At 47.1% G+C, this 26835-nt stretch overlaps 1 protein-coding gene across 3 annotated transcripts in view; it reads right to left on the bottom strand.

Annotated features, from left to right (window-relative positions):
- Positions 1 to 26835, bottom strand: part of LOC8029784 (UDP-glucose:glycoprotein glucosyltransferase 1) — a 74983-nt gene that overhangs the window by 15065 nt on the left and 33083 nt on the right. For all 3 annotated transcript variants that reach the window (XM_042294118.1, XM_029971456.4, XM_042294119.1), the window contains 22 exons: positions 25966 to 26121; positions 22347 to 22433; positions 22064 to 22183; positions 19237 to 19322; positions 18763 to 18898; positions 17979 to 18104; positions 17803 to 17886; positions 17566 to 17646; positions 14831 to 14954; positions 13333 to 13425; positions 11347 to 11441; positions 8810 to 9019; positions 7792 to 7923; positions 6774 to 6913; positions 5757 to 5846; positions 4121 to 4306; positions 3133 to 3322; positions 1617 to 1668; positions 1434 to 1540; positions 1239 to 1324; positions 782 to 866; positions 492 to 577 (listed from right to left, as the gene is read on the bottom strand). In XM_042294118.1, coding sequence (XP_042150052.1) covers positions 492 to 577; positions 782 to 866; positions 1239 to 1324; positions 1434 to 1540; positions 1617 to 1668; positions 3133 to 3322; positions 4121 to 4306; positions 5757 to 5846; positions 6774 to 6913; positions 7792 to 7923; positions 8810 to 9019; positions 11347 to 11441; positions 13333 to 13425; positions 14831 to 14954; positions 17566 to 17646; positions 17803 to 17886; positions 17979 to 18104; positions 18763 to 18898; positions 19237 to 19322; positions 22064 to 22183; positions 22347 to 22433; positions 25966 to 26121 — 2552 coding nt within the window. The remainder of the gene's footprint in view (positions 1 to 491; positions 578 to 781; positions 867 to 1238; positions 1325 to 1433; positions 1541 to 1616; positions 1669 to 3132; positions 3323 to 4120; positions 4307 to 5756; positions 5847 to 6773; positions 6914 to 7791; positions 7924 to 8809; positions 9020 to 11346; positions 11442 to 13332; positions 13426 to 14830; positions 14955 to 17565; positions 17647 to 17802; positions 17887 to 17978; positions 18105 to 18762; positions 18899 to 19236; positions 19323 to 22063; positions 22184 to 22346; positions 22434 to 25965; positions 26122 to 26835) is intronic.

Consider the following 26835-nt stretch of genomic DNA (forward strand, 5'->3'; position numbering starts at 1 on the left):
TTATTTCTTTTAAATTTTTAATTCAAAGGAGAATGCAAAGTGCTAGCAGACAACTTTAGAAAGGAAGTGGTGCGAACCTCAGACATACCGCAGTTGCCTAAGTTGCCCTCCCAGGGCAGTTCAAATTCAAATGTTAGGCATTTAAGGGTGCATTTGAGTGCTGTCTCAGTGCAAAGAGTAGTTCAATTAAAACGCCCAAGAAATGCTGTAAAACGAACGAGCAACTCCAAATTTCAGTCTAAGATTGCAACTCTAGAGCCTACCGCGATTTGGACCGTACAAGAATTCATGGTGCGTGCAACGTGTGCTCAAAGCAGAGAAAAGGTGAATTAGTAAAGCAGCACAGTAAGCAGACATTGAGGAGGCATTCGGTTGTGCGAGATAACGGCTCAGCGGGTGTTTTGCTCAAGTACTACAAACAGAAAATGCGACATCAGAGATTTTGGACTACTGAGTTCTATGCAGTGTTCAGTAACAGCCGGCAAACGTACTGCGTGAAGGAGCTCCAGATGTCATTTGGATCTTCATCGCCGTCGGAGAGCAAGTCTTCGTTTTGCTTTCCAGGTTTCTTGCTCACCTAGATCACATGCAGGAAAACAAAATCCAAGACTAAGATTGTTTGAACGTAGTGTTTAGCACACTAAGTGTGATTCATAAATTCGCTGCGGTGGCGGCTGTACAATTCTTCAGAATTTCCCTGTAGTTGATGACCCATCAGTTGCTCTGCCCTTATTGTCAAAAGAAAGTAAAAATATTCTGGGTGCCTTTCATTTTCACTTACTTTAACCTTGAGGACGTGACTCCGGAAGCTGTTGATCATGACCAGGACTTCGTCGGAGTCCTGGGGAGAGTCGGTGAACTCGTGGCTGTCGGAAAAATGAGACCAGTCTCTTGTGTATAGCTCCACGCATGCTAAGCCAACTCAAAAGGAACACCACTAGCTTTTAAAAGAAGCTTACATAGCAGCCCAACAGTAGTATGAACATTGAAGTTGAATGTCCAGACCCCAAACAAAGCAAAGGAAAAGACACCACCCAAGTTCTGTGCGACTCCTTCCAACATGTTTCAAACTATCACAGCCCACACCCACGCAAGAGATGTAGGCTTTCATACGGTGTTTACAATGTCGCCCATCCACTTTAATAACCAGGCAACTACATTAGGCACGGAATGAAGAAATCGTTTACCATCATACTTTTCCCCGCCCTCACCTTCCGAGAGAAGGATCTGAAAATCACCTGGTGACGTCGTAGAGTTCGCTGGAACGTCCCTGCCTCAGCCGCAATGTCCACAGGCCCGGGTTGGCCTTCAGCTGGAAGTAGCCCTGCAGAAAAGGAGTCGATGGTCACATCGAGCCTCGCTCCGATTTCTTTGCCCGTCTCCAGACCGCAGCCGCTCTGGCGGACTTTGATGCCCGAGGAGGTGGCACCCACCAGGTTTGCCATGACGATGGTGTCTGCCACCACGGTGTTGCTCTGGGTGCCGAGGTTGAACTGTAGCCCCCTCGGAGGGTTGCCACTGGACTGCTCGAAGCAGTGTCCTGTCGGAAAGGGGCCAGAGGTGAGAAGAGGGCGTGGCATTGGAGAGCGTGTGATTGCTGTCGGAATGTTTCTCACCTTCAAGCAGGAGATGTTCCAGTTCAAACTCGGCATGGACGCGACTCTCAACCTGCGAGAAAGGCGTGGTGATCGAGGCACAATCAGACCCATGCATGACAAAGACTAGTGATGGGTCGAATTGGCCCAAGTTTCTATGCAGCAGAGCTTGGCACGTAATGAACCTTAGGAGAAAAATTATTCGCAGATCCGGCAGGCAAAGATTTGGCCAACGCCATCACTAAACCGTCACTAACAGGCACAAAATCTATTCGAAGTTTCTATGCAGCGGAGCTTGGCACATAATGAACCTTTGGAGAAAAATTATTCGCAGATCCGGCAGGCAAAGATTTGGCCAACGCCATCACTAAACCGTCACTAACAGGCACAAAATCTATTCGTTAGAATGAGTCGTGTGTAAGTGGATTAACCCTAGCATACAATCAGTCTTACAAAAGATTCAATCTTTTTTTTTTTTTTTTTATAGAGTTATCATAGAGACGCTACAACTTCAACATATATTAGAGCACTAAAAGTGAACTCCCTTCACAGACGTTGCAGATGTTTTCTCCAATGGAAGTAAACATGCACAACTGAGAATGATATGGAGGGCTTCAGTCCCAGTGTCATACTGTCAACATCTCCTGGTTTGTAATAAAACCAATAGTAAACCAAATTCTATAATGTTCCCACAAAGACCTTCTGTGCATCATTTTAGCTACAATAACTCAATATCCTGTGCACTCTCATATTTTGTATATCAGCCATTTTGTAGGCAAAAAACAATCATCCACAGGAAGAACCTCAGAGTGGCAATCAATATTTTGAAAACACGGCAGAGTCTACGACAAAGAGAGAGTTATGTCGGTAAAGCTTACCCAAAATAAATAGTTATTGAACACTAACACCCAAAAATTAAAGGCCTAAAGGCCTAACGCATGCCTTCAAACTTCACCAAACAGATTAAAAAAACAACCTACTCTCTATTCTTCCATTTTCTCAAGCTTATTTCTACCTTATTCCCAGATGGTCAATCCCTTTGGCCAAATTCATCAAAAAGATGGCTACCGTCGTGAGGATGCCACTTCAAGCACACCAATAGGTGATATTAAGCAAGGTTCCGTGTTTTCAAGCTCAACGTTTTTTTTGGAGGTGTTTTTTTTTAGGGGGGGGGGGGGGGGTATTTTTTCCACAGATTCAGTGTCAATTTTAGAAGTCGGACAAAACATGAGCGGTTATCGGGGTCCGTGCCAAAGCAAACGGGACGCGGGCACGGGTTTCTCCAACCTCCGGGGAATGTGCGCTTGGAAAACGTCCAGCCTCACAGACACTTGAGTGAGAACTGTCTCGTGGGTCAACACAAAAGAGAAACTGTAGACAAACATTTCTTCCCGTAATTCTTTTTTTAAATTTTTTTGTCATTTAAAGATTTTTTTTCCCCCCTATTTTGGCGAGATCAGCACGGGAGTGTTTCTTTGGAGTTTGTCGGTATAGTGGACTGAAAACAAGGAGCCCCAGCGATGAGCGAGGATCCCACCTGCTCCATGTGGATGTTGTCGAGGTCGTAGGGGGACCGCACGGCTTCCACCAGCCAGTTCTCCGGAGTGGCCATACCCAGAGTGAGCAGGGGAGACTGGGGCATGTTGACAAACTTGGCGTACGGCCCCTGCCCAAACTGGCCGTCCAGGCCAAACGAGGGCTCGGACTCCAGCACAAAGCGGTAGTAGCTGCACAGAAGCGAGAGGTCGACGCATTTCACCATCCGAGCAGAGTTACCCAACTTCTGACCGCGCTGTGAACAACACATAGCCTAGCTTAAACGACTTTTGTGTGGTTTGTAGCAGAGTAAAATACACCCTAAAGAAAAGAAAATTTATAATTCTTTTGTGCAAGGTACTTGATTATGTTGTCAGGACAGCACCCAAAACGCTTTTTGTTGCAATCACATACTGTCGAGACCGGTTATAACGAAATCAGCGGGAATTAGAAATCACTTCGCTATATCCGCTATTTCGTTATAACCAACTTCAGTTATAACGAAGTGCAAAAGGGAATGAGAAATCGTGATCACTTCGCTGAAGCCGCTATTTCGTAATAACCGACTTCGTTATAGCCGGTCTCGACAGTATGTGCTGAGCAAAAACAAATTCTATTATTTTTATTAATCACGATGGCTTCCTATTTCTCAAATGTTATAAGTTCTATGTTGTCATCCCACGTGCACAGGAAACCCTGAGTGACCATTCCTTGATCACCAAACTCACTTGAGGAAAAAAATTTTGATTTGATTTTGCAAATATATTTTTTAGTATGTGGGTCTTATAGGCCATGTTTCCGTAATCCAGTCCCGCATAAATGCCTCGTCAGAGGCCCTTTAACCTTGTGCCAACATTCTGCTGATGCCATTCAAGCATGTAACTTGCACAAAGTTCGCACAAACTTGGCATGTAGCTGGCATATAGCTGGCACTAAGTTGGCACGAAGATGGCACGAAGCTATCATTTGAGGATGATGGGGTTACCCACCTCTTGAGGGGCATGTCCGAGTGCTTGTCGACGCAGTTGAAGAAGATCTTGACGTTGGCGTTGATGACGTTCTGCAGCACCAGCAGCAGCTGGGAGACCTTCTGGGCTCCGCGAGACACCGGATCCACAACCGCCACCACCTCGTGGGCCGGCTCCTCTGGCTGCGACGCCGGGATTTTCAGGACGCTGAAAGCATGGGTGTCTGCCTTTAGCTAACATAGAAAATACTGAGATAAGGCTCACAAATCCATGACCTACAGCCAGGACTCTGTAAGGTAATTGAAGAGCATTTCCCATACACTGTTTTCAAACAAGGACTCAAAATAGAGTGTGGTGTGAAAAAATCTAAAAGACTGGTTGCAGTGCGAGAGCAGGTCTTTCTTCTACATGACTGGATCTGCCTCCTTTCCCTGGCACAAAACCCTCCTTCAATGTACCCCCCCCCCCCCACCCCCCCAAATGTTTGCTTGTGCACTTTGTGCATTATCTACTTCGCACAATATACAGAGATCTACATTTTCTGCAAAGCTGCTGCCTGCAGCAAAGAATGAGCTTATGGCATATTCACACCACAGAATTCTTTGCCATAAACAAACCATAATGCCCTAATTGCATAAAAAAACAGATAGATTACATTCGGGTGCAGGAGTGCAGGAGAAATGAATGTTTAAAAGCTCCACCACTAAACCTTGCCAGTATATCTGTGGGTGCTGAATTTATAGAGCAGCACAGAAAATCACAGTTTAGAATTTTTTGTTTTTTTTGATAGGTAGGGGTTTATTTGATGAAGAGAACTGTATGATAGGTTCCAAACTAGTCTGCAGAATCTGAGAGAACAAGAACCTTTCAGCCTTTCCACTCTGGTGAAGAAGGAAGACCAGCGGAGCTGTACTATGGTGGGACGACCTCAAGGACGACGTCTAGGGCGACCTCAAGGACGACTTCTAGGACGACCTCGAGGATGACGTCTCAAACAACCTCGGGGAAACTGTCTCGGTAGACCTAAAGGATGATGCCTGGGACGACCTCAGGGACGACATCTAGGACAATCTCAAGGACGACTTCTAAGACAACCTCGAGGACAATGTCTAGGACGACCTCAAGGACGACTTCTAAAACGACCTCGAGGATGACGTTTAGAACAATCTCAAGAATGACTTCTAGGACGACCTCGAGGACAACCTCTCGGACAAGCTCAAGGACGATGTCTCGGACGACCTCAAGGACAACGTCTAGGACGACCTTAAGGATGACGTCTAGGACGACCTCAAGGATGACTTCTAGGACGACCTTGAGGACAACGCCTAGAGGACGTCGTCCTTTAGGCATCGTCCTCGAGGACGACTTCTATGACGACGCCTAGGGAAATTCAGCCTTTCCACTCTGGTGAAAACAAGAGTGGAAAGGCTGGAAAGGTTGCCGCCATCTATGAGTGACAGCGGCAAGCAGACAACCGGCAAGCGGGTTGTCTGGTTGCCGCTGTCGCTCATTGATGGCAGTAGCTGTCAGAGTTTTGTGTCAAGATTTTTTTTTTTGTCCACGGACACAAAACTAGAAGGACTAGCCCTTAACAGCTCCACGGTAAAAATTGCTGTGCACATTGCCCACATTGAAAATCCCACTGTCCCCGACTCACCTTTTCTCTTCCCCAAATGACAACACAGAGTGCCTGGACTTGGTCTGCATGTGCGACAGCAGAACGCAGGCAGTCTTCATGGCGAGCTCACTGGAATACAAAACAAAGCCGAGGCTTACATTACTTAAAAGCATAGCTTGACATCATCAGGACGACATGACAGGGACTCCAAGGTCAAGCAGGTTTGCAAGCGTTCGAGCAAGGTTAATGGGGGCAGACATCAAATCGCATCTCATCCTGTTTGTTTCGAAGCGTGCAAGTCCACAGCCCTGCTGTTGTAGAAAGTGTCTGCATCTTTCACTCTTGACGACATTGCTCAACCGTTGAACGACTAGGATTCCATGTTTTCCGAGTTTATTACTCGTGAAATTCGGAGGGTGTTTTTCAGGGTTTATTTTTCGCTAAAAATTTGGGGTTTATCGGAGGTAATTTTTGTTAGATTCCCAATTCTTTGAAATTCAGAGTGTACAGTGTTCTTATATTTAAGAAATACAAAAACAAAATAAACAAAGTCAGGGTATCATGAACCATTGTCCTGAAAAAATCTTGACGTGCTAAAAGCAAATCTTTTTTGTCAGTAGTTCTAGACTTCAAAGGAAACTGAAGTGGTATCTCCTCAAGAAAACTGACCTTGTGCTCTTATAAAACTTATACGCAAAACACCCTCCTTTTTGCTTTTTATTTTGTTGTTGTGACCTCAGAATTTGGAGTTTTTCGGATAAATCCGAATTGACAAAAAATTTACTGGCAAGCGTTTTTTTAATTCATTCCCAAAACACGGAACCCTATGGATGACACATCATATAGTAATTCAGCCTATTTGACTCTAGAAAAAAATTGGGCAGATTTACTTGTTTGTACAACACGTGAAGAGCAGATTGGTTATGAACTCGGTATTTCCCGAGTCCCAAGAGTTATAGGGCTTCATCGGTACGTCTCAACGGTTGACTACATGCGTGATCTGCAGAAGGGTAGGCACACGACGTCCTTATGTTGATGTTGCTTTTCTGCACATACCTGTCGAGTTCAGAGGGTTCTGCTCCCTCCTCAGAAATAACTTCCTTGATCTTGGTGCCATAAGTGCTCATGGAGTACCTCTCCATCAGGTTGAAGTCATCAGTGTTGAATTCCTCGCCATCTTCCAATGGACCAATCACCTATGCAGGCGCAGAAAAAAAATCAACAACAACATGATCAGAGCCTGCTGACTTCCAGAACTATGACAAGCACTCCTATGAAATCTACAAACTCGAGATGGTAGCTCGACAAAGAGGCGCCACCGTGTGTACAGTTGCACAGCAGGAGCATCGTAGAAAGAATTAAGCTCATGCACGCAAGTTTTAGATAATTCTTTAGTGGAGTACGATGGACAAGTTGTAAGTGTGGAATTGCTATAAAAATAGTTTGGAGGTTGCACTGTTGTAGTACCTGCATTCCAGGGTACTCTCACTATTCCAAGAAAGTTGACCTGCGGATAGCTTGTTCAATCAGCAAGTGTTCATAAGGTGCTTAGAAAAAGCAGATGGAAGGTGCAGGAGAAAAGAAAAAAGTAAATTTTCTAAAAAAGAAAAGAGACGATTAAAATCTTATATATGGATGGGCGAGTGGGAGGGTCGTCGAGAATAGATTCCTGTGGTCGCAGCACAGATTCAATAACTCATTTAGCATAATATCCATGCAAATCTACCCTTTCCAATAAGCTGCTACTTAGCCTGTTCAAAATTTTACTCTCATAACTTTTTTTTTTTCTAAATGTCCACTCAACAGACCGATCTCGTCAAGCGTTCCACGCACTGAGTCACTGCCATCTCTTTCATTCACAGGAAGCAAGCGGCAGGTCGCCTCATGCTCTGCACGCGCAGACCCTTAGCAGGGTTATCGCGCATGCAGAAAGGTTACAATTTCCACGATGCATGCCAGCAGAGGAGGCATAACAAACTAGCAGGTGAGATCGGTCTATTCCTTCAAAATATTGAAGCAAATGATTTGCTAGTCACACTGTTCGAGGGCGGAATTATGCTGATTTGCGACATACCCGGCCGTTGATGACCACAGCTCGCTCCGTGGGACCGAGCTTGAGGGCCAGCCTGGCGAAAGAGCTGTGCCACCCGAGGAAAGCCCCGTCGCAGTCTTCGAGGGCCTTCTTGAAAGCCTCGGGCTTAGAGTTCTGAAAGTAGGGCAGGTAAACCAGCAATATAGTAGCCGGAAAATTTATTTTAGAAGCACCTCTATTCGTGAGGTCAACTAACGAAAGAGGAACTTTACTGTATCTGCATTTCAGAGTTCACGACAGCACTTCCTAAGCCTTCACAACCAATAAAATACAAGCTTACACCATTCCAGTACTTTGCATTAGCTTAAAAATAAAGTTACATTAAGAAAAAACACAAGAAGTGCTCCGGTTCTTTATTGAACTGAGGACCGCCAGGCCACAAACGCTTCTGTCTCTGTCTCCTCAACAATTAAGGGCATCATTGTTTACTCGTATAAATAGTAGACCCCGTTTAGTCTAAGCACATCTAAATGCTTGCACAGCACGTTCACTTTATATTAAGTATCTCAGATGCTTGTATTACCGGCATACATAAATATTTCTGTACTACTGCGTCCATATCTTCACTACACACTACATGTCTTTCCCATAGAAAGATTCCACTTAACACAAAAACTAATCAGCTCGCATTATAACAACATTCGAGGTACCTACATCATAGAAGCAAACCCAACCAAATTTGATGCGTGTTTAGACAGCGTAAGGACAGTCTGCGTTTGAGGTGCGGCGATGCTGGCTTATGCTGCCGGGAAGAGATTTAGCCAATAGAGTAGGACTGCTAGACTGGGGTCTTTAATGTGCACCATGCAGTAATGATACACAACCACACGCTGGTACGATGCTCGTCCAGATTGAAACGGGCAGGGGTGGAGATCGAGCCCAGGATTACCGGGTTCCGCAGTGCAACCTTTCGCTCCCCGCGCTCCAAGCTGGTGTACATAACATGCACAGCCACCGACACCCCACTGCAAAAGTACTGACGCGGCAGAAGGGTACCCACCGGCGACAGAAGCTCCTCGGCCGCCCTCTTCCTGGCCAGGAAGTCGTCGTAGTTCTTCTCCTTGAGCAACTTGCGGATGAAGCTGGCCGCCTCGTCCGACGGCAGCGATTCCAGCGCCGTCCACACGGCCCTGTTCACAGACCGCTCCTGGCGACCCTCCGCCTCGCTCGGGTTGAAGATCACGCCGACGCGCATCTCGTTGGTCTCCATCTGCGCGGAAACAGTGTTTAGTTGACGGCCCAACTACAATGCCTGGAACGTATCTTCCACGGGTGCACTTCGGCATCCTATGCGGAGCCCAAGCTCGTGAGGCTTCTATTGTAGGGGTTGTGGAGCACGCAGAACACCTAGCTCTGACTGGCTCTGATTGAAGGACAGTGGGTAGACCTCAATGCTAGCTGCCTTGAAGTCTACCCACTATCCTTCAGATCAGAGCCTATCAGAGCTCGACGTTCCGAGGTCACCACAACCCCTGCCAAAAAAGCAAACAAACTTACACTCCGAATTGGCGGTCCCAAAGTGGCAAAGAATGACGTTGCGGCAGCCGGCGCGTCGTGCTGTGGGACGTCGCGACCTTAGCGGTCAGTCGCGGAGCTTTTGCGAAGATTACAAGCGAATGAAAGTGCCGCCATCATCGTTGCGGCGCTTCGACTCGCTCGCTGAAGCTTCTGCGAACCGAAACTGGAGGGCGACCCGCAGCGGAAAGGGCTGCGTCGCCGCCAGGATTCTGGCGGCTGATGGCGGGACTCTCTCGCGACGTCGTTGGGTGGAAACCGAGGAACCACGAACGAAGACGTGGCAAGCAAACCGGTCGCACATGCGTTACGGGCACCATAGTTTCTGGTCGAATAGCGTGGTTTGCACTTCGTAAAATGTAATATGAGTGCGCAATGTCACAAGGGGCACGCGGGGTTCGTCTCGCGACAAAGAGGCTTACGTCCGCCGTTGACTTGCTCGTGGCTGCCTGAAAGAAGCGGACGAGGCGGCACGCTGTTAGACGCAAGATGTACCTCGATCTCTCCACACCGTTACCGTATGCATCATTTTATAGTTCTTCCAAAATGGCAGCGTTCGACGAGTGTAATGTCATGCCCGTTAAAACTGCTTCCTCGGCACAGCTGACCCAAGTGACTGAACTAAGTGAGACAACAATTTGCTAATTACCGTATTTTCCGGTGTATAAGTCATAGCTTTTTTCACATTTTTCTTGGTGAGACTTATAAAACGATGCAACTTATATGCATATTTTCTTTTTATATTCACGTTCAGACGTTATTTTTATAAGTGCCGCTTGCCATCTTTTGCAAAGCACCGCAACTACGTAGCCATAGGTGGTGTTGCCTCCTCCAGGAGCCATTGCTGTTGCCACACTTTTTTACGCACTTTTCAGAACTGACTCAGAAAGCGAGAGATTTTACAGTTTCCCCGAAGAGGCTCGATCTGGATAGGCAAGACAGTGAGAATAATGCTTTGGCAGCATGTGATCAACACTGCCTAATTCAGACATGGTTCTGTATTCTGTTGCCTTAGTTCAGTAACACTGAAAGGTAAGAGGGCTGGTATACACGCATTGCAGAAACTTTTCTCGCGTCTTTCTTAGTTTTCCTTTGATGAGCAGTTATTGCAGCTAGCTGATCTTTTAGCGGTACCGAAAGTGTGTCAAAATTTATATATACGCCTGTATTTTGATGCTTGTGTCGTCTCTGTGACTTGGCCTAGGCTAGGCCTGGTGGTCCAAAGCTTGGTTCACGAATGCCTGGCACGTTAAACTTTCGTTCGCTCAGCATGTGTACACTCGAATGAAGGCGACTATCTGCTCATTTTGCACAGTTTACGTTTTTTTTTTGTTTTTTTTTTGCAAAACATTTGGTTGCTTTTACCAGACAGTGTTGTGCTTTGGGCATTTCACGCAAGTCGAAATGTCGAAGTTGTTGTGCGTCAAACAGTATCTGTGAAGTAGCTACCGATTGTGCAAAACTCTGCTCTCCCTATGCGCGTAAAACGAAAAAAATGAATCGCGTAAACTGTGCAAATAGGTACGACTTACATACCAACTTTTACACAAAAAAGGCTAAATATATGGAAGTGTGACTTATACAAGGGTGCGACTTATAGTACGGAAAATACGGTAAGTTAAAAAAAAGTATGGATCACGTTTCTGATGCTAAGCTTCCTAGCTCGAATGACTAGAATATTAAACGGTGCTCCTGCATAGAATATGCACACCACTGCAACTTGTTGGTGGCAAATAGATGAGCAAGTGAATATGGCAACTTTTACACAGAGAGATGACGGCTGTTTGACTGGCATTTTCCTTGAACAAATGTGCGGCATCAGTGTGACATTAAAAGTCGTAGTGCAAGCATGCAACATACGGGCAGGTACTACTATGCTCTGGTAGTAAGTGAAATGCTCCATACTGTATCGTTATTACTTTCCCTTTCTTGTGAAAGTAGATGACTGCGAAGGTTTCTCCAAAATGAGGCTGCGACAACATGCAGGGAAACAATATGCAAAGATGCGGGACCGGTGCTCACAAAATGCTCCAAGGCGCTGCTCAGGAGGAGGCGGCCCGACGGGGTGTCGAAGTCTCCAACCACCCAGGCGGTCAGCGGATAGTAACGGGTTTTCTCTGGAACACAAGCAGAACGTTGGCCTACAATTAGCTAGCTGCACTAAAAAACCGTTTAGTTCTGCGACTGACTCATGTAGCTCCCAGTGGTTTTGTTTATAAAAATTGTGGCAACCGTATTTACTCGAATACCAGTCGACCATGAATATAGGTCGATGCTTTTATATTAAACTCGCCTAGAGTAAAAAAAAGTAATAGACGATATGCAAAACTGCTTGGTGGTCTGGCAGCACTGTGCACGCGGCCATCTTGGTAGCGTCGAGTATCTTGAGTTTCAGTTTCTCGGCATTTCCAGGGCATGAACACTCTGCCACTAAGTGTGATTCGAAAACTTTATTGTTTTCTGACTTGCGATCTCACAATGCCAAGGACTAGGCCCTCATGCCTTTCATCTCTGAGGAAACATTTAATTCTTTTTTAGATGCAAATGCGCATGAAGTCGGTCTGTTTAACGGTAGACTACTCCACACCAATACATGCGAATAAAGGTTAGTCTTTTTAATGCGAAAGCATTAACTGTCTCATGGAGCGAGCCGACATCATTGGTGTCCGTGTCTCAACTGCTATATAGGTTGCTCGGGACTACCCTAGTCAAGCTGTGTTAAAGCTTTTTTCCCTTTTCACCTTCCAACTGTAAACTGTTGGCAAAATAAAGACATCTATTATTATTGTAATTATCATCAGTTTGAAGTGCAAAAACGGCACCTTAATTCCTTGCTCCAAGTGCAGCCAGCTCCGAGCTATGAAACCACGCAAGAAGCCTATTGGCAACGTGACCGACCGAAAGCGTCGCTGTGGTCGGCCCTCCACGATTGGCCAAATGCTGACTTTGACATCAGCAAAGGATTCCTCATCGACGGAAATAAGAGTAATGTAAGAAATTTGATTTTGACAGTGTTGGTAGCATTGGTCTAAAAGTGCAATGATATCCAGCTTCCAGCATGCTGATTACAAACACCATTGAACTTGTCGTTCATGGGGTAATGACGTCACGAGAGGTAACCATAGGAGGGCGCCACCCAAACATCTCGCCGCTATAGACACGGCACCTAGTTTCCCCGATCCCAAAGGAGCGAAGTAAAGCTTATGAATTTTCGGCTTCGGTCCCATTGCAAAGAGCTCAAATTGGTTTCAGATAGCATTGACCTCAAAAGCACAGTTGACGGATGTTGCACTATTAATGAAGATTTGTTCAACCCTGGCAGAGTAACTGCATTGAGTTTCTCAAAACTACCCCTTGAGCTTTTTAGCACTAAACAAAATTTTTACCTCAACCAAGAAAAAAAAAAGAAAGAAAAAAAAAGAGAAGATTGCGAAATAAAATTGGCATCGCCCGTGTTGCTCCATTCGACGTCCGCAACGCGAGTTTTCGCCGCCGGTGACAACAAATTTTTAGCCACTGTGATGAACCTAAGTCAAACGACACGTTCGACAAAAAGGACAGCAAAATCCCGTCTCTTAGAGCAGGGGTTCTCAAACTGGGTTCCGTGAAACACAGTGGTTCCACGAGCTGGTCTCATGGGTTCTGCGAACACCCAAAATGCAACCCCCCCCCTCTCCCCCTCCCCCCCCTCTCCCCCGCCGCAGGCTGCGCGGCAGGACCATGCGAAGCGCCTTCATCTCACTTTGTACTGACATCACGATTGATATGGTGGGGTATACGGGAAGCAACACAAGCAAAATTGCCTACAATTGTGCATCTGTTGCTTCTCGGTCGGCAAATATGGAGAGGGGGGGGAGTGTTTTGCAGCAGTTTTTGAGGCTTCCTGGGGTTCCACGAGACCAAAAAGTTTGAGAACCCCTGTCTTAAAGTGTTGACACAGTTTTAAGTCCCACATCCAGGCTAAAAACTGGCAACAAGCTTACAATGAAAACATTTAAGTAAACTCACCTTTGGGGTATAGGTAGAGCAGGTGCGATGCAAACGTCGACACCATGTCCGGCATCGTCAAGGCAGCAAAATCCTCGAGGGACAATCCGACAACTGCAATGCCACAAGAAGAACACAGGGATGTTGCATCGACATGCCAGCCAAGTTTCCAAGGTTTCCGAATTCTGGAAGGAGTAGACCTCTTTCGAAACACCATCGATCAACGTTAAAGGAGCTGTGCAACGATTTTAACGTTGAAAGAATTGGCATCTTCTGCTTTTGATATTGTTCACCTTGTCACAAATGACAGAAAACACACCTCCTTTCATCCAAATGTTGCGATTCCGCCGCGTAATAGCGAGGCAAAACTTAGAATATTCCCCGACCTGCAGCCGCGAGCAGCGGCCATGAGAAACACGCGGCGTGACGTCAAAGGGGAATCTTGTAGAAAGATAGCAATTTGTGCGAATACCTGCTCGATAAAAGTAACTTTTCTGTAAATCTTGTCGTTCCAACATATATATATAAATGCGTCAAGAACCTGGTATCATCGACAAAACTTTTATTATACAGAGTTTTAGTGGCGCCATCTATCCCAGGTCCACAAAACCGCCAGCTCTCTCTGCTACCGCGAACACCCGCCAGAAGCCAAAGGGAGAGGGGGACAGGGTTGGACCCGGATGAGACTTTCCTCCTTTCACCATATTGTTCGCGCGGCACCCGCCAGCACGTGGTCACGCGGTCGCGAGCGGATGAGTTCTCGCTGCTCACTGATGGCTCTAAAGAGAGAACTTTTCCGGAACCCCGTGCCTACCCCCTCAACGTCACTGCGCACGTGACCCGGAAGACGACGTACGAGTTGAGAGGCGGCAGAAACCTGGATCTTTAACATTCTTGTAAATAAAAGCCAGGGTATCCAGGCAAAATCTGTTTTCAGTAGTTCACTTCAGAAGTGTCAGGCATCAACTTCCACAATAATTTAATAAGCAAAGCCCTGAAATTGTTGCACAGCTCCTTTAAGAGTCGCCATTCCTCGGGCACGAACCGTGCAATTGGACCAGAGGCCTCGCTGAACATCGACGCAGCACTCATTCTCTACACGAGCAGAGAAGAGTTCACACCGAACGCTAATGTAGCCCTCGTGCCCAATACATGCTCAAAGTATGCAACCAAACGTAATTGGTGGAGCAGCTGGTACATGGCGCACACCTTAGAAAAGGGTTTATGTGGAACCAAGTGACGCATTGACTCTACCGTGTGAAATTCCGGCAAATATAGTTTTCTGAAGCAATCGTAAGTATGTTTCGAAATGCGTGACCATTCGATCGATTACGATAGGTAAACAAGACGCACACATGCAGATACACGCTGCGCGGAGGTATCGTTCTGAATCTATGTACAAAATGCTGGAGTTCTAGCCCGCTTGTCAGTTCCCACTCACGGTGAATCTGCGAGTTGTGCTCGGAAAAGGGAAAACGACGAAGGGCGGCAAAAGGGGGAAGGCGAGAGGGTCACCGACCGACACGGCCGGTCATGTCCAGGTAGTTGGCCCCGGGGGAGAGGATCTTCTGGTTCAGGCGAGGCATGATGTTGGGCTGCTCCATCAGGAAGTCCAGCACGTCCTGGGAGTCGTTCAGGTCTCCCTAGAAGTGGGAAAGAGTGCAGTCGGCCGTCAGAGAAAGCTTGCAAGGAACCAAAGTGCGGCCCCAAGGCTTTAAAGAAGTTTGCCCACTCCTGCTCTAGGGCGCATAACTAACGAGTTATTTTGTAATAAAAGGGACAAAACACAGACAGCATAATAAACCTAAATTACAGTGTGGCAGAGTACCAGTAACAAGGTACTGATATCCTAGTACTGGTGACAGTATCATACAGTACCAACAACTAGGTAATCATACAGCCCTAGCAGCAGTGTGGTAGAGTACCAGTCAAATTTGGGGGTTTTACGTGCCAAACCAACGACGGGCATCTGGCACGCCCCAGCAGAGGACTGGGGATTAATTTCAACCACCTGGGGATCTTTTGACGTGCAACCGAAAGCTCGGTTACACGGCGCCTTCTCCGCAATAAGCCTCCGTCAGATTGCGGGCACCTCGGCCGGGATTCGAACCCGCCACATGGCGATCCGTAGACCAGCGCTCTCGCCTCGGAGCCACCGAGGTGGCTTTGGAAGAGTACCAGGAACAGGGGTGGAACTCATGAAATGTATTTGGGAGCAGCCACGGGAGCAGCTGAAACCGCTGTCTTGGAGCAGGTTGGGAGCAGTTAAAACTCCATTCTGGAGCAGGCTAAGAGCAGCCCAGATCAGTTTGCATTGCACTTCAGCTTGTGTCTTAGACGAGCATGGGAGCAATTTCAATTGTGCTTAGCAGCACAGATGAACATGAGTGGTTAGGAACCTATGTAGATGGGATAACAGTAACAGGTGCAAGACTTGGCCTTAGTGAGAACCAAAAAGCAAGTACCACATGTTTCTGAAGATAGTGTCCTTGATATTTTCTGAGTGGCTTTCAGCTGCTCAAAATGCAAACCAGCACTGTTTATAGCACGACCAACACGTGCTCGACATAGTAATTACATGTGCGAACCACGCGACGTGCGTAAGCAACGGACGTGTAGTTGCACGGAGGAACAGGGCAACAAATTTTGAGTCTATCCTATTGTACAACTCAATATCTAAGCATCAGACTGCGATTAACAAAGTTATCATATTCTAAGCGATGGGCCAGAGCAAGATTAAAGTACGCCGAGCAGATCTACCGCTCGCGTGAGAGCTGCTGGCCGGCAAGGATTCGGATCGGACAGCGTTTCAGTTCAATCAAATCATGACTTGTCTTGCAAGTATGCGGTTCTAACTTCCAACGATGAAGCACTAGAAGGAATCTTTCGCTGATGTGTTTTCAACTGGCTGAAGTCCAGAACCCGGGCCGCACACCCTCAGGCTATCCGACGCTTAACGACTCGATCTCACCTCGGCCGACTTGCTTAACAGCTTATGGTTGAAGAATAACAATCCAGTCGCAGGCGAGTTTTTTTGCGTGCTTCCGACTCGGGATACACAGGGAGAAAAAAGAGAAGAAAGGATTGCAAGTCCGACCAAGCTAAACGCGCTCATTGTTGCCAATTGAGTCGATACATAATCCAAAACCAAGACAAAATACAATTCCTTTTTTTTTTTTTTTGGCGCACGTTGTGCGATTTGGTGCATAATGGCGCAAGGTATTGGCTGTGGCGCAGTTTCCGCAAAATGGCGCAGGATGGCGCAGAAAAATGCGTCTGGCGCAAAATGGCGCAAATGGCGCAGCCGTTCCACCCCTGCAGGAAGTAGGTAATGATTCAGTACCAACAGTAAGGCAGGGTACCAATAACTAGGTAATGCTACAGTACTCATAGAGTGGAAACATGTGGACCTGATTACCAATGTTGCAAAGACCTCAAAGCTCGAGTTAGTCAACCATAAAATTATGAATTTAGGCTACTGTATTCACTCGCATAATGAACACACTTTTTTCTCCCGAAAAATGGACACATATTTGAGGTTCATTACGCGGAGTAAAATTTTTGCATTTACACACTTTGTACAAATGTCATATTAGGTGCCGATATGACACGGCAAGCTACTGTGGCACATCTCCACTGATGGAGGCGCACCCACGGCTGGTTGGGGGCGCGCCACAGTAACCATGCTTTATAAATTGCGAACCTTTTTAGGGCACTTTTGGCATGCCTTTTGCCGAAGGAAAAGCACCCTACGAAGTTCACTCAGCACAGAGAGCAACGCTATCGTTCTTAGGCCTAACCACTTTCACTCGCTATCCGAAAGCAAACCACAGACGACGGCGCGTTTGTTGACATCAATGCCTCCGATAGGCGAAGAATGTCCGGGGCTGGGCAATTCTTCGACCCAAGCTTCGTCAAGTGTGCGCGCCACTCGGTTTCACGGTTGATCACTTCCACAACTACGCACTTGCAGCCGCTTGCAACCGCTTGCAGCCATTACGAGAGCAGCATGGCTTGGCTTGACTTGGCCCGACTGCTTGGCGGCAAAAGAAATTTGGCTTGGTGGCTAGCTAAATTGAATGCAATTTGAGACTCGCGGAGCCGGAAATTGGAAGTGCGTTCATTACGCGAGGGAAAAAGAAGCCCCAATATTGGTACCCGTTTTGGGGAGGGGTTTATTAAGCGAGTGCATTCATTATGACAGTAAATCGGTATTTCTGTCGTTTCAAAGAGCCCAGTTTAATATTATCTCACCTTGTAGATGCTCCTCTGGATGTTGGGAGTCTGTTTCATGATTTCCGTCAAAACTGCCTCCTCAAACATGTCGGCATTGAGCTGAAATAAACCACCCGACACATTTGTAGCCACTGCATCGAGAGTTTGAAAATGGTAAGAACTGCATAAGTTACACTTAAGCACCCTGAATAGATTGTCTCTTCCAATATAAATACAAACAGAAGACCCCACCCAAGCCAAACCAAGAGTCCTTACATGAGACTGCTTGAGTAAAACTCCGTTGAGCAGGGCTTGCGGGCCGGTGCCGATCCCAGTCTTGTTGATGAACTCCCAAGCCAGCTGAGGCACCAAGAGAGACGGGGTTATAAGTATAACACCATGCCACAACTCTGCTCGATACGGGCGCCGGAAAGGGAGTAAAAAAGATGCACCTTTCTCCCGGTGTCGTAGTCGGAATCCTCGCCAAAGACGAGATCCAGGTCTTCGCCCGGGTACTTGGTCTTAAACTGTTTGATCACGATCTCCGCCGTGACACCCTCCCGGCCGGCTGCATACACCTGCGGACGTATTCCTTCTAGTTACAGCCGAGTTAAGGCTGGTTCATGCATTTGATCAACTGCACTACGACCACTCGTGATGGCTTCCGACGAGACAAAACACTGGCAAACTGAAGCAGTCTGTCAGATAGCCCCGTGACCATTTCGATCTGTGTATGACCGGACTGAAGGCTTTGCAGCATTTGCGAAATCAGATTTACACACCATATACGAGAGATGGTCTCTTATAACGATGCCGGAATTATTTTAAGCTCACGGTGAAAGAATGATGCGTAAAAGCCGTGCCAAGATCTAAGCAGAACGAGGCAAGGGGAAGATGCGTAGGGGACTCTAAGGATCCCGGGGTTAGGGAAGTTTGTAGTGATGGAAACAGACAATAGGGGAGAGGGAAGTACCAGTGTGAAGGGGTGGGGAGCGTGCGTGAGTGGATGGGCAAGGCTAGGCCTAACAACTTGCCTGGAGTGTGATGCCTAAACCAAACAACCATCACATGCGGTCGTAGAGGTCACAATCAAAAGCAGAATGTGCGAACCAGACTTTACGGTTGTAACTGGTTGCAACTAACACAATTAAAGAGTGCCCTTCTCAAGAACAGGCGTGCGGCTGGGAAGGAGGAGGAGGGGCGGCCTTCCCCCTTTCTCCAAGGGACGCCACTCACGTCGGTGATGAAGGAGAGTCCCTCGTAGGGCACCCTGTCCTGGCTGATAAAGTTGAAGGCGTTCAGCATGGCCACGCCGGCGTCTTGGTAGCCCGTCACAGACATGTTGGGGTTGACGGCAAACACGATGCCAATTCTGGAAGGAAAGAAAGATGCCTCGCTATGCTTGGGACGGAGACAGTCCCCACGCTAGAAGGAGGCTGGCACATACAAGTGGCTGCAGTAGAACGCTAGGGATGACAGGGCGAGTGAAGAGACAGCAAGTACGCACACAGAGCACTCAATCGTCTATTCATTTCCTGTGTCTTAGCAGGCCGCGAATTAGCAAAAAACATCAGAAAAACGGTGAAATCGGGCCTGATACGAGAGAGGTTAGAGATGCGTAAAATTGAGCCACAAAATAAGAAATAAGCTTGACACAAAACGAATGCAAAAACAAATAAACGACTCGGATGAATGCGGAAGTTGTTGTACCTCAAAGGAGCCCGATGGACGTAAAAGGACTCGGCGAGCTTTAAGATGTCCCTTGCATTGTCCTGCGAAGGGTCTGCAACAACCACCTAGAAATGCAAAAAAAAATAAACAAAATGAATACTCTTTAAATTTTGGAAACGTCCCACCACCACTTTGGCGTGCCAATGCTAGACTCAAATATTCAAACATTTATGCCGAAATCACTGCTGTCGTTAGGCCGATTCTCAACGAAATGCGTTAGCACTTAGTGCGGGAGTTCCGACTTCGCGAAGGATGGGAATTCCGACCTTGCAACGGTCTGCACACTGTTGCATTTGGGAAGCCAGTCTGTTCTCCCGGAAGTTGGCAGTTTCGAATGCAGCAACCACAGCTAACCTCGACCACCGCCTAAAGTCTTTCGTCTCGGGTGTCGGTGGTTTTGCGTAAACGTCATCGTTGCTGCACCTCGGTTTTATGCTGTCGCGTACGTTGTGCCACGGCCACTCGATACCCTCCTCTCCCATGCCAATGACGTGCCATTGGAAACATGTCAAAAGACTCTTTACCTCTTTTAAGGGAGAAAGTGGACGCAGTGATGGAAACAGCATTTCATCTTTTGTAGCATGTTCTGTAGCATTTTCCCCAAAGATGTAACTAAACGCGAGAAAAGACCAAAAACCTCCGACCAGTCGTTAGGTCATAAGAGGATCTTTCGGCCGTCAAGAGCAAGTCGCTCGAGGGCCGCACGTGCAATCGCAAGCTTGCCAGGTCTATTCCTCTGCGCTTGCACCAGTGGTGATGTCTTTTTCTGCCTTTTTTAGAAATAGCAAGAGTGTGCGTGCAAAGCTTTGATAGGCGCTGAAGGTGCAGGAGGGCTGGAGACTCTGAAAACCCCTTCTGTGACGTCACGCCCCGGGAAGGAGGGCTTTCAGCGGTACTTTGAAAATGGCTTTCTGCATCCTCCATGCACCAAATGAAAAAATCATTTCGATATTCGAGATCCTGCAGTCAAATGAAGACGATTTGAGTGTGTTTCCTCAAATACAAAACCGCTTCAGCTTCCCTTTACTATTATGAACTGCAAAAACTATCAGCCCCAATTATTATTAATACATACACTACTGCAAGTGACACTGCTCCTTAGCGGCGATAGAACCAGAGTGAAGTCAAAGTTTGCTGTTCTTTCAATCGACAGCTGCATGGGAACAACCTTGACTACCATATAGTCAAATATAGACCCACATCTTTCTTTTTACGGCCCAGATGTTTTTTAATTGGAGATCAACCTACCACCAAGATAAAAAAAAGTTTACCTGGAATAGTGCTGAGCATAACTACTGAGCCTATAGCGCTAACCCATGCGCTCACCCATGTCAGCCGCTGCACCTAGCGCTCCGGTGCAAAGCGGTGAAGCTCGACATGTGCGCGCTGGTGAGGGGCAATATGGAGGCATGTGGCAGACATGATAATTAAGTGATCTCATCAAGCATACAAGATCCTGATTCTGTTTTATCACAGATAGCTGTCATCCTACAATATTTCAATGTTTTCTCGCAGTTTTTAGCTCCTCATGTCATTGACATCATTTGAAAATTTAGACAATGTCGGCGATCAATCTGCCAGCACATCATCATGCCAGCACGGTTGATCAGCAACATCAATACTTCGTTTCACGTTAACGTAAGGGCGGACACTACCTGCAAATGTCAACTTTTGAACTGCTCACTCAATCCGTGTGATATTTGCAGGAGGTGCTTGTAGCCATATAGACGGAGGGTGTGCGATGTTTCAGGTCTTTGAACCAATTTTATGAGGTACTGTACCTCCACAACGAAGTAAAGCATAGCTCTGCATGTTATCTGCTCAATGAATCTATCGTTGAGAAACGGTGTTGATAACCGCATATTTTTCTGGTGGAATGAATACTGAAATAACTTGCTGGTTACTATGAAAAGAAATTTCAGAAAATATGCATTTTACAGGTGAAAAGAAAAAAATTATGAATTTATATATTTTTACATTTACTAAGTTTTGCAAATTGCAATTTTTCATAATAAAGGAACAAAAAAACTTTCAGCCTTTCCACTCTGGTGAAGAAGGAAGAGCAGCGGAGCTGTAACTTCTGTTCTCGGTGATGGCTTTCCAGGCGAGCGATCTGCTCTTCTTTCGCAAGGGAATCTGAAGCGCTCGACGCAGTGGAACTTTAGGCGACAGCGGCTTCACGGCGGTTGCGGAACCATTCGCGCTGCTGTGCACATCGCCGCTCGTGCCGTTCCCGCTCTTCTTCCTCCGAAAAAATGTTGCCGCCATCTATGAGTGACGGCAGACACCAGTTGTCTGGTTGCCAAGGCTGGAAAGGTTGTCACGATCTATGAGCGACGGCGGCAAGCAGACAGCTGGCAAACACAACACTCTGGACAGCTACCGCCATCTATGAGCGACGGTGGCAGCCAGAGTGTTGTGTCGACATCTGTTTGGTACCGGACATGATCCTGGGGAAACCAGCTTTTAACAGCCCCGCTGGAAAAAAAACAACAAAGGTTAGTAAGTAACTTTTAGAGCCCATAGGAAGCTCCCGAAAGAGTGCTAACACCAAGTGACTATAATGGTCAGTCACATGACTGCTAGCTGCCACTTTTCTGCGGGCTTCCGCAGGCGCCAACTACAAATTCTTGCCGCGCCATAAATATAGCTCTACAAATTTATTTTTCGTTGTAAACTTATTATTTGCCATCCTTTTTTCATCTAAACTGTTCACAAAAAAAAAAGAGATACAATTTTTTTTTCTTTGCATATGGATTTTAAGGCAGTTCTCGTGAGGGTTTTCACACAGATTTAGGTATCTTACCAGATGGTACATGTTCTTGCGGACGTTCCTCAGCATGCCGGGGTAGGTGGGCCGCAGCATGTCCTGGACGCTGGTGGGCCAGCCACGGTAGGACGGGTCGTGCTCTATGTCGTTGATGTACTGCAACAAAAATTGGCAGCAGGAAGAGTGATTTCATCAAAAACTCCATGGTGCAGTTATCTCCTATCTTCTTTTTTAACTTTCACTGTTATATCAAGTAAGTGAAAGAACATGGGCAAGTTGGGGCAAAACATCAGCTTCACAGCGAGCGAGAAGCACCCACCTGAACTGCGGTGTCTCTGATGTCAACGCCATATTCTTGCTTGTTATTGAGGAGATCCATCTTCATGAGGCGTGGAATCGTGTCTTTCTGCCAACAAAACGAGAAAAAGAATTTATGCAAATTCATGTTTGTAACTCTTCCAATAGGATGCCTGACCATACCACGATTGTGAAAGCATTTACAGCAATTTTAGCTAGTGTTTTGGTCGTGATAAAAACCATCCACTGATAATTTTTGTGAGCACCTTGTGGAAACATTGCAGCATACACTGCTCCCACAGTGTGCACCAGAGTATAGTACCTGCAAGCATATATCTTTGTCAAGCTGCGAGTACGCAGCTTTTTTCCAGCCCCCTAGTCCCAAATGTAATTGTTTGTGACTTAATAAACTGATTGATTGATTGATATATAACGAACCAATGCAACACGGACCATTACAAACTAAAGGCAAGTATAGAGAATAGCCTGCTTCTTAAACAAATCAATTGAAGGGATACCTGGGGATGTGAAATTACCTTTCTGCGTGTTTATAGGGCGTTGACCTGACCCATAAAAGGTCAAGTTAAAAAATGACAATGGATGCCTTCATTCTGCTCAGTTTTCACCAAAGCAAACTGGATCAGGTTGAAGCAAAGCCTACAACAATGTAGAACCGTTGCTCCAAAAAATGCATTTCTGAGAAGCGCATTTCTCCGAAATTCTCGTCAAGGCACAGTTTATCAGGCAGAAATAACGTGGGTAAAATTTCACTGAAGTGTGGTTCAACAAAGTAAAATTCCCTAAAGGTAGAGTTCAATAAGGTTGAGTGTACTGGAGCGAAGCAGGCTCAATCACTTTGCCAAACAGGGGTCTGCCAAAGTAAAAATCCCTGAAGCAGAAAATGCACCAAACTACAGCAATCCCTCGTTATAACGAAGTCGACGAGACGGCAAAAAAAGTTTGATATAAGCGGTAATTCAATAAAAGCGATGGAGCGAAAAAGCAGTGCCAGCAGCCTTGAAAGTGGACAAGAACACTGCGGAACACCCTGACCGTATATTTAATCAAACAAACCTTGGTTACGAACATCCCACAGAAGCTTTACCGAGTAAAAGAATAATTAGGTTGAATTTGCCGATAATTTCATCCGGGCATCAGTTCTTCTCTAACTGCTCCAGGCATTGCAAGAACACTGCCGCCGCTGCTGCACTCCACTTTGTTTCGAAGCAGCCGTAGGATGTTTTGCGTCTCCAAAGTCGTTGACGTTTCTTGAGGTGCCTCTCCGACGTCTCTTTGTATTTACCCTGATTGCATGCAAGGTCTACGATCGCAGCATCCATGGCAGGAGCAACAACGGGAACGTACGCATCGACAAGCGCAAACGAATCAAAGTTATCCTCGGTCGCTTTGCCATTATGTTTTCACTCACTCCTGTAGAGATTCTTGCAGCTATGGAAATCGTGCGCCAGCTCGGCAAGGATGCTCACGAGAAAAAATGCGACATGGCAAAGCATTTAACATCATTTAACATCTTTCATCTCCGGGTTGGGGGCACGCTTTCTCTTGCATGAGAAACTTCTCGAACTCGTCCAACATGCCTTGCTTGTTGTGCAAAATGATGGACAGTGTCGAACAGCCGATGCCAGAATGTAGAATTCTTTTGTAATTTCGGACTTGGGCCGGCCACTTTTCTCAACCTTAAAAATGACTTTCGGTAAACACTCCCAGTCTCCCATATGACACACGTGTACGTGTACTATGCCACAGCATGTGTCACGGGGGCTCCCAGAGGGACGATCTCCTCCGGGCTTCATCGGTCCCTTGACCCGAATCCAACAGGAGTTGGGCAGTGTTTGCCACGGGCGCCGTAAGTGGCGTCGGAACGTTGACGCTGCTCCCTGCCCGCGTCGGCGCATCAACATCGGAAGCGGTGCTCTGCCAGCTCTGCGTGCTCTGCCCTCCGTCACCCATTTCCTCCGTTTCCCAAGTTTGCCGTTTGCCTCGGTGGAGAAGGAGGAGGGAACGCAAGGGTCTCCTACGTGCCTTCGAGTAGGCTTGCGTGCTATCACCCCCGCGGCCTTGGTAATAAGCGTGGTCAGCCACCGATACGCTTTGAATAACCCGGTTAAAAATGGATGCATTTCGGTCGGGACCACGTTGAACTTCGATAAAAGAACCATTTGAAAAAAGCGATTTCGTTATAGCGATGGATTACTGTAGTTCACTGAAATGCCGCCCACAAAGATTTAAGTTCAATAAAGCGGACTTCACCAAAGCGAACCTCAATGAATCGAACTGGTTTAATAGCGAGCTATATTATGTACACAGACCACTTCTCCTCTTACAGCTTCCTCCTTTAGAAAACCGCAACCCCAGACAACAACCACTCCCTTCCCGACACAAAAAAAAAAGCAAAAAAAAATGAAAGCCGCTTACAACTCCCTGTAACGCCGAATTAGAGCGCAGCTCTTGAGGAGGAGGGAAGGGCACGGGGGGGGGGGGGGGGGGGTAAACTAACCAGGGGGGGGGGGGGTCACGTGACCCCCAATGCCGATGATGTCATCACTGACGTCACTGATGACGTCATCCGTGACGATGACGATGCGGGTACCGATGACGTCATTAGTGACGTCACTGATGGCTTCACCAGTGATGATGACGATGACGATGCGAATGTCGGTGACGTCATCAGTGACGTCGCTGATGACGTAATCAGTGATGATGACGATGACGATGCGGATGCCGGTGACGACATCAGTGACGTCACTGATGACGTCATCAGTGATGATGACGATGCGGATGCCGGTGACGTCGTCAGTGATGATGACGATGTGGATACCGGTGACGTCATCAGTGATGATGACGATGACAATGTGGATGCCGGTGACGTCATCAGTGATGATGACGATGACGATGTGGATGCCGGTGACATCAGTGATGATGACGATGACGATGGGGATGCCGGTGACGTCATCAGTGATGATGACGATGACGATGCGGATGCCGGTGACGTCATCAGTGATGATGACGATGACGATGTGGATGCCGGTGACGTCATCAGTGATGATGACGATGACGATGTGGATGCCGGTGACGTCATCAGTGATGATGACGATGACGATGGGGATGCCGGTGACGTCATCAGTGATGATGACGATGACGATGTGGATGCCGGTGACGTCATCAGTAATGATGACGATGACGATGCGGATGCCTGTGACGTCATCAGTGATGATGACGATGTGGATGCCGGTGACGTCATCAGTGATGATGACGATGACGATGTGGATGCTGGTGACGTCATCAGTGATGATGACGATGACGATGTGGATGCCAGTGACGTCATCAGTGACGATGACGTCATCGGGGGGTCACGCGACATCGGCGGGGGTCACGTGACCTTGAGGAGGGGGTCACGTGACCTCAGGGGAGTCACGTGACCTCGGGGGGTCACGTGACCCCCCCCACGAGGTCACGTGACCCCGGTGGGGGGGCTCGCGCGGTGCATTATGGGACATTTCCCATGATGCACCGCGCGGTTACGCCGACGGCGACGGCGACGGCGACGCCGCTCAAGCCGGAAACGGGCCCCTAAGAGCTGCGCTCTAAAAAAAAGCAAAGCAGACGACGAAGTGGCTCACCGAGATACCGATGTTGTGCAGTCCCTCGAGGAGCCTCGTCTCCTGCTTGAGCAGCTGAAGCATGGTGAAGACGTCCGTCACCTCCGCGTCGTAGTACAGGCCATTGAAGAAGAGCGCCGCGTCGGACGGCTCCAGGCTCAGGGTCTGCAGGAACATCTGAGGACGCCAGGGGGCAGGCGAGACGCTCGTTACGACCGAGCAATAAGGTGAAGCCGTTCTCACTGACAAGGTGGGAACAGTGAGGAGGTTCTTCAGTTGTCCTGCCTCCAGTGCGCCATTTCCTAGCTTAAATCGAGCTACGGCATGCGTGGCCGTAGCACGATGGAGGGAAAAAAGCATCTGCTGGAGGCCAGGCGTTTGAAAGAGACGCTATTCTCATCCTGTTGGCAACCGCAGATCGTTAGCACTCATTAAGGGGAGACCCTGGTCTTGAAACACAAAAACTAGGAAAAAAAGTTAGTTTTTAAGACATTTTTTTCTTCTTGATCTATATGTCAAAAACAACATGTACTTCACTCATGTGCACTTACAAACAACATGCATTGCAAGTGCGCACTTATATAGTTAAATCTTTTCAAAATTTCATATCCAGGCTGCTTGTTGTAAGCATGTTCTGAAAAGCTTTACCTGTTTCCTCAGAATTAATTTTTTCATCGCAACACAACATTTCTCCCACGATATCTCTGGATCTAGGACTTGAACCTGAATACTTTTCTCAAGGTTTTGTACCTTATAAATCAAGGAGTGCAACAAGACTACAATTTCTGGAAAATGTTAACTACAAAGTTTTCTAATCGGCAAAGACTTTAATGACTCATTTCTGATGATCAACAAAAAAAAGTTTCAACTCGCGATACCTTTTTCTAGAAT

The sequence above is a fragment of the Ixodes scapularis genome, unplaced genomic scaffold, assembly GCF_016920785.2.
Source record: "Ixodes scapularis isolate PalLabHiFi unplaced genomic scaffold, ASM1692078v2 PGA_scaffold5__190_contigs__length_132052651, whole genome shotgun sequence".
In the NCBI taxonomy this organism is placed as follows: domain Eukaryota; kingdom Metazoa; phylum Arthropoda; class Arachnida; order Ixodida; family Ixodidae; genus Ixodes; species Ixodes scapularis.